We start from the raw sequence: 11214 nt of genomic DNA on the forward strand, positions 1-11214 counted from the left end.
GGCTACCCTTTTAACAGACCTTCTTCTAAAATGGCTATTTAGTTTATTTAAAACAAATGTTTTGAAAGCATTTAAAGGAAGAATCTTCCAGTACCCATCAACATATAAATTTAGTTTACACTAAAATTAATTTTAGCCTAAGGAAAAAAATTAAAAAATTTAAAGATATAGGAAGAAACCTTTTTCAAGCCATATACATCAATTTATCGTATCGCAGTCGCGGTAAAGTCCCCCGCACTCAAATAAACGTAAACCCTACCATCACCAATTTTATATAAAATCCTAACCTTAAAACTCTCCCTCCTAAAAACAACAATGTTGACACTCCACTCATAAACAAAATTCTAACATATTCAGCTATAAAAATTAATACAAACCCTCCTCTCCTATACTCAGTATTAAACCCAGAAACCAACTCAGACTCCCCTTCTGCAAAATCAAAAGGAGTGCGATTTATCTCTGCCAAACAAGAACCAAGCCAAACTATAGATAATGGAAATGTTAATCAAACAAACCACATTCTTTCCTGATAATATCTCAATTCTATGAACCTAAATCTTCCAACTAAAAACACATAGGATAACAAAATTAAAGCTAACCTTACCTCATATGAAATAGTCTGTGCTACAGCACGAAGACTCCCTAATAAAGAATATTTACAATTTGAAGCCCATCCGGCCCTTAACAAAGGATAGACCCTTAATCTCAAACAACATAAAAAAAATAACATTCCTATATCAAAATCCACTAATCCTAAATCATAGGGAATAACCCCTCACAAAATTAAAGCAATAAATAAACTGAATACCGGCGACAAATAATAAGGTAAAAAATTAGATATTACCGGTGAATTCTGCTCTTTTACAAACAATTTAATAGCATCCGAAAAAGGCTGAAGTAACCCCAGAATGCCCAATTTATTAGGACCCTTACGAATTTGAATATAACCTAAAATCTTACGCTCCAAGAGAGTTACAAATGCCACTCTAACTAAAACACAAACTATCAACATTAAATATCTCACAATTCTAATAACCACAGCACTGTCCTCAATACTTTTACCTATAGAGTGCTCTTCTATATAATTAAATTCTAAATTTAACGCATATCCTCTGCCAAAGTAAATTTAGTTCCAGGTACACCTTCCAGTACACCTACTATGTTACGACTTATTCCACCTTAAGCGGAAGCGACGGGCGATATGTACATACTTTAGTTCTCATATCACACTAACTTACTAAATTATGTATTACAATTAAATCCCCCTTCACAGAAACTATTCTTTTACTGATTCGTAATAAATAAATTTTATTGTAACCCATTTCTTCTCACCCATAAACTGCACCTTGATCTAATATACTTTACTTCTCAAATTTCAATAACTACCTCAACAAAGGTTATCTGATAATGACGGTATACAAACTGCTAAACAAGAGTAAGTAAGATTTTTCGTGTTGTATCATTTACAGAACAGGTTCCTCTAACAAGACTAAAGTACCGCCAAATTCTTTGAATTTAAAGACCATATCTATTAATATTCAAGTTTTATTTTTATCCTTTAAGTATAATAGGGTATCTAATCCTAGTTTATACCTTAATTTCCGAGTCTCCTCCTATTTATAATCCAATTTCCATTTATTCCTAATAAACCAATTTCACCTTTTATTACTATAAATTTCAATTTACCTTTAAACATAAGAATAACCTAAACTAAAACACCTTTACTAAGCTTTTAAGTCTAACCGCGATTGCTGGCACAAAATTTCATCAAACTTTTTATAATTTACTAAATCGGACCCTAAACCAATATTTAATCTTCCATACTGCGAATAACAAAACTACGACTTATTATAAATTATCTCTATTATATTTACTTCTTTCCCACCAAGATACACATATACCCTAATTATAAAATAAAAGTTCAAGCAAGAATCAAACTTTAAGCCTATCTCAACCTATTCAAGTAGACACCTTCTTCTAATCTAAGATTTAATCTTCTAAGAACACCTCTTAAAAACATAAATCTACAGTTAACCCCTATAATTTTAACCTCCTTAATAAGTATAATGCCTGATAAAAGGACAGTTTTGATAGAACTGCTAATGTAGCTTTACTACTTATACTACAAGATTCTCTCTTAAGCTTTAGTAATTATACATCTTCAAATTTGCAATTTGACGTCTTTTTTCCACTATAAAGCCTAACGCAACGATGATTTTTCTCAACAAATCATAAAGACATCGGTACTCTATACTTTGTGTTCGGAGCCTGATCCGGTATAGTAGGCACTTCCCTAAGACTAATTATTCGAGCCGAACTTGGTCAACCAGGAAGATTAATCGGAGACGATCAAATTTATAATGTAATCGTCACAGCCCACGCCTTCGTAATGATTTTCTTCATAGTTATGCCAATCATAATTGGGGGTTTTGGGAATTGATTAGTTCCCCTTATACTTGGAGCCCCTGATATAGCCTTCCCTCGAATAAATAATATAAGATTCTGACTTTTACCATTTTCTCTCTCCCTTCTCCTTACAAGGGGAATAGTAGAGAGAGGTGTCGGGACAGGGTGGACAGTTTATCCTCCTCTAGCAGCATCAATCGCCCATGCAGGAGCATCAGTCGACCTAGGCATCTTCTCCCTTCATTTGGCCGGAGTCTCCTCAATTCTCGGAGCTGTAAATTTTATAACCACAGCAATCAATATACGAACCAGAGGGATATCCATAGACCGAATACCCTTATTCGTATGATCCGTCTTCATTACTGCAGTACTTCTGCTTTTATCCCTCCCCGTTCTAGCAGGAGCAATTACTATACTTCTTACAGACCGAAATCTAAACACTACTTTCTTTGACCCTGCTGGCGGGGGAGATCCTATTCTCTACCAACACTTATTCTGATTTTTTGGGCACCCCGAGGTCTACATCTTAATTCTACCAGCTTTCGGCATAGTCTCACACATCGTCACACAAGAATCAGGCAAAAAAGAAGCATTCGGCACACTAGGGATAATCTATGCCATAACAGCAATTGGAATTCTAGGATTCCTCGTGTGAGCTCACCATATATTCACTGTAGGTATAGATGTAGACACCCGAGCATACTTTACATCAGCAACCATAATTATTGCTATTCCCACAGGAATTAAGATCTTCAGATGACTAAGAACTCTCCAAGGCTCTCAATTCTCATACTCTCCTTCACTCCTGTGAACCTTAGGTTTTATTTTCTTATTTACAGTAGGTGGCTTAACAGGAGTTATCTTAGCAAACTCTTCAATCGACATTATTCTTCATGACACCTATTACGTTGTAGCCCACTTCCACTACGTTCTATCCATGGGAGCTGTATTTGGAATTTTCGGAGGTATTGTTCACTGATTCCCTTTATTCACTGGATTTTCTCTGAATTCTTCATGATTAAAACCTCACTTCTTTACTATATTTTTAGGGGTGAACTTAACCTTCTTTCCTCAACACTTCCTAGGATTAAATGGCATGCCACGACGATATTCAGACTACCCAGACGCCTACGCAGCATGAAATATTATCTCATCCATCGGATCTCTCATTTCATTGGTAGCTGTTTTTTGATTCATAATTATTGTTTGAGAAGCTTTAATATCAAAACGTAACATTACTTCTCCGACCTTCCTACCTTCGTCCATTGAATGGCAGCACCCTTTCCCACCCGCTGACCACAGATATGCAGAAACCCCTCTAATTTCTAACTATCTAAAATGACAGATAGATGTATAGGATTTAAGCTCCTACCAGGAAGAAACTGCCTTCTTTTAGAAATGCCAACATGAGGATGTCTAGGACTCCAAGACAGTGCTTCCCCACTTATAGAACAATTAACGTATTTCCACGATCACACAATATTTATTCTCATCCTCATTACTACATTAGTAGGTTATATTCTAATTAATTCAGCACTAAACTCACTTATTAACCGATTTTTACTTGAAAACCAAGAAATTGAAATTATCTGAACTATTTTACCTGCTATTATCTTAATCTTCATCGCCATACCCTCACTACGGTTACTCTACTTATTGGACGAAACCAATAACTCGAGAGTCACAATTAAAACCATTGGACATCAATGATACTGATCCTACGAATATTCAGACTTTCTAGATATCGAATTTGATTCCTTCATAGCACCCTATAACATAGACTCAAATTTACGACTTTTAGATGTTGACAACCGAATCCCTATCCCCTTAAATACTCAAATTCGTCTTATCATTTCAGCAGCAGACGTAATCCATTCCTGAACTATTCCTTCCTTAGGAGTAAAAGCCGACGCCATCCCAGGGCGACTTAATCAAGTTAGGTTTCTTCTAAACCGACCCGGCCTATTCTACGGTCAATGTTCCGAAATTTGTGGCGCTAACCATAGATTTATACCAATTCTAATTGAAAGAATTTCGGTAGACTCTTTCTTGAACTGAGTTTCTAGAAATTCATAATTAAATTTCTCTCCAGATAACTTATAAAGTTTAGGTCTTTTAAACCTAAAAAAGTAGTCCTCCTACTTCTAGAGACTAAAATTAGTTAAAAAATAACATTAGTTTGTCAAATTAAAATTACCACTCTTATGGTACTTTAGAATGCCTCAAATAGGACCTCTACTTTGGCTAAATCTCTTTCTTATATTCACCCTTGGATATATCTTATTCTTTATCATTAATTTCTTCTGTAAACTTCCAATTAAAACAGAAACTTTCACCCACACATCAACAATTCTAGAAAAACCCTGAAAATGATAGCAAGACTGTTTTCCATTTTTGAACCATCCTCATGTATCCTTTCACTTAATCTAAACTGAGTCTCAACATTCTTAGGGTTCCTATTCGTTCCGATTCTCTTCTGAACCTCCCCATCCCGGTGACTTTATCTGTGATTTAAAATTGTATCAACCCTTCACAATGAATTTAAGACAATCTTAGGACCTTCTAACCCAGGCCTATCATTTTTATTTGTTTCATTATTTAGCTTCATTCTTTTTAATAACTCTTTAGGCCTCCTTCCTTATATCTTTACCAGATCCAGACATCTGGCAATAACTCTAACCTTAGCTCTACCTTTATGGCTAACCTTTATTTTGTTTGGATGGTTAAACCACACCCAGCACATGTTTGCCCACTTAGTGCCTCAAGGGACCCCAAATACGCTTATACCTTTTATAGTCCTCATCGAAACTATTAGGAATATTATTCGACCAGGCACATTGGCCATCCGACTTGCAGCAAACATAATTGCAGGCCACCTCCTCCTTACTTTACTTGGAAGGATAGGGTCCTCTTTATCCCCTAAACTATTAATTTTTCTCATTCTGGCCCAAATTCTTCTCCTTATATTAGAATCTGCTGTTGCAATCATCCAATCCTATGTATTTGCAGTTCTCAGAACTCTTTATGCCAGTGAAGTAAATTAATGTCATCACATAGACACCATGCCTTTCATTTAGTTGACATAAGACCTTGACCCTTGACCGGATCAATTAGAGCTATGCTTTTAACATCAGGGCTCATCAAATGATTTCATCAATTTAATCCAGACCTCCTCTTTTTCAGATTTATTCCTATCTTTTTAACTATAATTCAATGGTGACGAGATGTAACTCGAGAGGGAACATATCAAGGACTTCATACCCAAGCCGTCACAAAAGGCCTCCGGTGGGGAATAATTTTATTTATCGTCTCTGAAGTACTATTTTTCTTCTCATTTTTTTGGGCATTCTTTCATAGAAGTCTTGCACCTACAATTGAAATCGGAATATTTTGACCACCTAGAGGTATTCAACCTTTCAATCCTTTCCAAGTTCCCCTTCTTAATACAACTATTCTACTTTCATCGGGAGCAACAGTAACTTGAACACATCACGCAATCCTTAACTCACACCATTACGAAGCTATACAAAGTCTAGGATTAACCATCCTCCTCGGAGTTTACTTCACCTCCCTTCAAGCATATGAATATTTAGAAGCATCTTTCTCCATCGCAGACTCAGTCTACGGGACTACCTTCTTTGTAGCAACTGGATTCCACGGTCTTCATGTGATCATTGGGACTTCATTCCTAACAGTCTGTTTTTATCGCCTATTCAAATGTCACTTCTCTAACAACCACCACTTTGGATTTGAAGCCGCAGCTTGGTATTGACATTTCGTTGATGTAGTTTGATTATTCCTTTATGTTTTTATTTACTGATGAGGGAGATAATTTTTTAGTATTAACGGTACGTCTAGCTTCCAACTAGAAAGTCTAATTGTTTAGAAAAATTAATTCTAACTACCAACCTGATCGCTCTTCTCACTCTCAGAATTACAACTTTAATTATAGCCTTATCCTCAATTCTATCGAAAAAAACCGTTATAGACCGAGAAAAAATATCCCCATTTGAGTGTGGATTCGATCCTAAGACTTCAGCTCGGCTACCTTTTAGGCTTCGATTTTTCCTTATTGCTGTGATTTTCCTAATTTTTGATGTAGAAATTACATTAATTCTCCCTCTGGCCCATATCTCTCCCCTTACAAATATTTTCTCTTGAAGATTTACAGGATTGTTTTTCCTCCTAATCCTTCTCATAGGCCTCTACTATGAATGGTATAAAGGTGCCTTAGAATGATCTAACTGGAAATGTAGTCAATAATGACATATGAGTTGCATTCATAAAGTGTTTATAAACCTTTTTCAAATTAGAAAGCGAAAGATTGCGTTTAGTTTCGACCTGAATTTTGGTTCCAAACCTCTAGTTTATTTTGACAGAAGCCAAAACCAGAGGCATATTACTGTTAATGATAAAATTGAATTTTTTCCTGTCAAGGAGAACTAAGTCAGTGAAAAAGCTTCTAACTTATTTCCCGAGCGGTTGAATTCCGTTCACTTCTCTTTTTTATAGTGTAAAAAACACATTACATTTTCAATGTAAAACTGAAGATTTCCCTTCTAAAAATATCACCTATAGGCTAATAACCACCTTTGCAGCTTCAATGCAAAATTCTAATTTAAAATATATAGGTTATTATTAAATAAAAATAAAAAACACGACAATAATTCAAATAAAAAATCCTTTTATATAAACTATAATCATATTATCTTGTCTTAACTGTAAGTAAATAGAACCTTTTATCACCTCGCCAAATCCTCCCTCACCCCCAAAATATTCTGACCAACCTTTATCTCCAATCTTAAAAAAAGACTCCGCACTCCTTAGTCTTCAACGGGGTGCCCTAAAAGTCGACAAAATCGGCATAAACCACATAGACCTTGCAAACATAGTATAAGAATAAAACTTGACAGTCTTTAAACTAGTCCTTGATCCAACCATGTTAACAATATACCCTAAAAGGGCCCCTAACCTCCTCACTAATAAAGCTAAAATTTTTAAAGAAACCCTCAAACAAATCATATAGAACTCTGGGAACACTACTCAAGCTAATACACACCCCCTTGTTACCGCCCCAACCCTTAATGTCATTATTCCTTTTAACATTTTTCTATGGTTTTCCCTGACAATTATTACAGACCTTATATTAGAAAACCTTCTTATTCTATAGTAAATTAATCGAAATGTATAACATACTGTTAAACCAGTACTCAAAACATATAAAAAAAATCTAAAAATATTAACTTCCCTTATAAATGCAACTTCTAAAATTAAATCTTTAGAATAAAATCCAGCCAAGAAAGGTATCCCACATAGAGCCAGGTTAGCTAAATTCATGCAAACCCTAGTTAAAGGTATACATGTCACTAACCTACCCATATTACGAATATCTTGACACTCTTTAACTCTATGAATTACCATCCCCGCACACATAAACAGTAAAGCCTTAAATAAAGCATGAGTTAATAAATGAAAAAAAGCTAAATCAGCAAACCCTAAAGATAAAATACTCACTATCACGCCCAATTGCCTCAAAGTTGACAAGGCAATAATTTTTTTCAAATCAAACTCAAAATTAGCCCCCAAGCCCGCTATAAATATGGTTAAGCAGGAAACAATCAACAAAACCCTTTGTACACATGAACCTCTTAAAGCCCCACTAAAGCGAATCAAAATATAAACGCCAGCTGTAACTAGTGTTGAAGAATGAACTAAAGCTGAAACTGGAGTAGGAGCAGCTATAGCTGCTGGAAGTCAAGCCGAGAACGGAATTTGAGCTCTCTTAGTTATAGCAGCAACACACACTAAAATTTTCAATAATAAAAAATTCCCACTCAAATACCTTTCATAAAAAATAAAATTTCAACCCCCTAGCATAAAAAATAAAGAAATACTCAATAAAATCCCAACGTCTCCAATCCGATTTGACAAAACTGTCAATATACCTGCATTAGCTGATTTCTCGTTTTGGTAATAAATTACCAATACATAAGAAATTAACCCCAATCCATCCCAACCTAAAAGGATTCTAATTAAATTCGGGCTAATAATCAAAGCCCCTATAGATAAAACAAAACCAAAAACTAAATATATAAATCGCCTGTACCTCTTATCCCCGCTCATATAATCCCCCCTATAGTATATTACCGTAGAGGAGATAAATAAAACCACCCCTAAAAATAAGAACCTTACTCAATCATAAATCAAAGTCACTACAACAGAGGAAGAATTTAAAGAAAAAAGCTCTCACTCAATTACATAAGAAGACCTCAAGCTTATTCTCACCAAACTAAATAAAATAAAACCCAATGCCCTAAATAACAAAAACACTAAACTCACTAAATGACTATAGGCACCCCACATCATGATTTAAAATAACTTTCTTATATCTTCGATACCACAACCCGATGTTTTACTCTAAACTATTTAAATTGAAAGGTTCTAGTAGTTTAAACAAAAAATCTTGGTCTTGTAAACCAAAGATAAAGCCCATTTTTAGAACTTTATACAAAATCAGTTATAATATTTTATATTTCACTCTCCCTTTTACCCTAAGAGTTGCTATCCTATTCACGACTCTAACCCACCCTCTTTCCATAGGACTAGTCCTACTCACTCAAACTATTCTTATCTGTGCTCTTTCAGGCCTATTCGGGCCTTCCTACTGATTCTCATATATCCTATTTCTAATTTTTCTAGGAGGAATATTAATTTTGTTCATTTATGTCTCTTCTCTTGCTTCCAACGAAGCCTTTAAAATTCATTTTAAATCCAGTCTACTAATCACCCTGTCCTTACCCATATCCTTTACCTTAATCTTTCTAGATCTCTTACTTCTCCCATCAAAATTTTCCAAATCTAGACTATTCTTAATTCTAAGAAATAAAACAAATTTAGCCACCTTATCAACCAGTTCCATCTACTCCATTACTTCTTTCCCTCTTACTACTCTAGTAATTTTATATCTCTTACTTACCTTAATTGTTATTGTCAGTATTATTAATATCTCATCAAGACCTCTGCGACCTTCAAAATTCTAACAGAAAATAGTTTACTTAAAATATTAATTTTGGAGATTAAAGAAAAGTCCCTGCTTTTTTCTGATTTTTTATTAAAACTATTTCAATTACTTAATCCTTTCGTACTAAAATAACCTCTGACTCCTTAGAAGATAGAAACCAACCTGGCTTTCGCCGGTCTGAACTCAAATCATGTAAAAATTTAAAGGTCGAACAGACCTTCTCCTGTAACCGCTACACCACAGAGAAATTTTTAATTCAACATCGAGGTCGCAAACTCTCTTGTCGATAAGAACTCTTAAAAAAAATTACGCTGTTATCCCTAAAGTAATTTATTCTCTAATCCTAAAAAGGGATCATATGAACAAATATCTCTGATTTAAACAAAAAACAGTTATATAATTTATATCCTAGTCGCCCCAACTAAACACCCTGCTGATAATAAACTTTAACACCTTAAATCACTCTTAACCAACTTCATGTATAAACTTTATAGGGTCTTATCGTCCCTCTAACTTATTTAAGCCTTTTCACTTAAAAGTTAAATTCAATCTCCGAGATAGAGACAGCTTCCTTCTCGTCCAACCATTCATTCCAGCCTCCAATTAAAAGACTAATGATTATGCTACCTTCGCACGGTCAAAATACCGCGGCCTTTTAGTCCCCAATGGGCAGGTCAGACTTTATATAACTCTCATACAGACATGTTTTTGATAAACAGGCGGAAGAGCCCTATTTGCCGAATTCCTTACACTCATCACCCCTTCAATAAATCTCATTAATTCTCCAAAATTTATTTAAAACAAACAAATTATATACTAATATACTCACTTTAAATCTTTAAACTAAATTCATAAAAAGTCTTTCCTACCTACTTAAAAAATAATAAATACTTCTCTCCTTGTATTTCAGATATAACTCCCTGTAAACATAGCTACCCCTAAGCCTAGTTAAACATACCTTTCTATTTATTTTTATAACTAAAATAATTAAACAAAGAGCTAGCCCCCTCTGTTCCTAAGCCTTGCCTTACCTTAATGCAAAGAAAAAATTGAATTTTTTTCAAAAAAAAACCAGATATCTTAAGACTCGATTAACATTTCACTACTAAAATAAGGTTTTGAATTTTTTTACCACAAAAACTCGACCTTTAATTTAGCTCTTCTTATTTCGGGAAGATATTATAAATATTTAATGTAAAATATCCCTAATACACAAGGTACTTAATTTAACTAATACTTCCCATCTATTTCACTAGAATATTTCAACTTTCCTGTACAGTACTATTATCTATCGCCAAACTATTATTTCCTTAGTTACCTACTTAAACCTAAAAATATTTTTCCTAATCATAATAATTAGCAAGTCTTCATAACAACCAAAATAAGTCACCCTTGCGACAACCTTTTCAACGTAAGTGAAATGCTAATCTTTAGCTTTACTTTGAATCTACATCTTTAATCTCTCAAACAAATAAACTTCGATCATCATAAAAACTGCGTATTTAATTTTACAAATTCTCCCATCCTCCTTAATGTCCATATATATATACATTTCTTTAAATGTAAATCCTTCTCGAATCATTCATAATCTCGTAAATCATATAAACCATTAGTATATATATGGTATTCATAGTGTATCTGCACATAGGTTATTATCTATATCACTTAAGTATTTATATGCCTGAAGTTAGTATAATTTATAATATATATATATATCAAGCCACTTTATTAGTTAGTTCACTGCTATAATCCATTAATCTATATATATAATACTCATAGTGTATCTT

The 11214-nt window shown here is 34.1% G+C and overlaps 1 protein-coding gene and 5 pseudogenes across 5 annotated transcripts; 4 read left to right on the forward strand and 2 right to left on the reverse strand.

Annotated features, from left to right (window-relative positions):
* Positions 1 to 109: 109 nt before the first annotated feature.
* On the reverse strand, positions 110 to 1949 carry LOC138852045 (NADH-ubiquinone oxidoreductase chain 1-like; annotated as a pseudogene). Its single transcript, XR_011391541.1, has one exon. The product of XR_011391541.1 is annotated as an NADH-ubiquinone oxidoreductase chain 1-like (transcript).
* A 280-nt stretch (positions 1950 to 2229) lies between these two features.
* Positions 2230 to 8772, reverse strand: LOC138852044 (NADH-ubiquinone oxidoreductase chain 5-like; annotated as a pseudogene). The gene has a single exon (XR_011391540.1). The product of XR_011391540.1 is annotated as an NADH-ubiquinone oxidoreductase chain 5-like (transcript).
* LOC128695874 (cytochrome c oxidase subunit 1) lies at positions 2390 to 10481 on the forward strand. Its single transcript, XM_070081667.1, is given in 1 exon segment — positions 2390 to 10481. A coding segment is annotated over 1 exon segment (516 nt). The 3' UTR covers positions 2906 to 10481.
* LOC138852049 (cytochrome c oxidase subunit 2-like) lies at positions 3344 to 10481 on the forward strand (annotated as a pseudogene). The gene is made up of 2 exons (XR_011391543.1): positions 3344 to 3371; positions 3818 to 10481. The product of XR_011391543.1 is annotated as a cytochrome c oxidase subunit 2-like (transcript).
* On the forward strand, positions 4776 to 10481 carry LOC138852046 (ATP synthase subunit a-like; annotated as a pseudogene). The gene has a single exon (XR_011391542.1). The product of XR_011391542.1 is annotated as an ATP synthase subunit a-like (transcript).
* LOC138852047 (NADH-ubiquinone oxidoreductase chain 6-like) lies at positions 8814 to 10481 on the forward strand (annotated as a pseudogene).
* Positions 10482 to 11214: the final 733 nt, after the last annotated feature.

The sequence above is a fragment of the Cherax quadricarinatus genome, unplaced genomic scaffold, assembly GCF_038502225.1.
Source record: "Cherax quadricarinatus isolate ZL_2023a unplaced genomic scaffold, ASM3850222v1 Contig3564, whole genome shotgun sequence".
NCBI classification, from domain to species: domain Eukaryota; kingdom Metazoa; phylum Arthropoda; class Malacostraca; order Decapoda; family Parastacidae; genus Cherax; species Cherax quadricarinatus.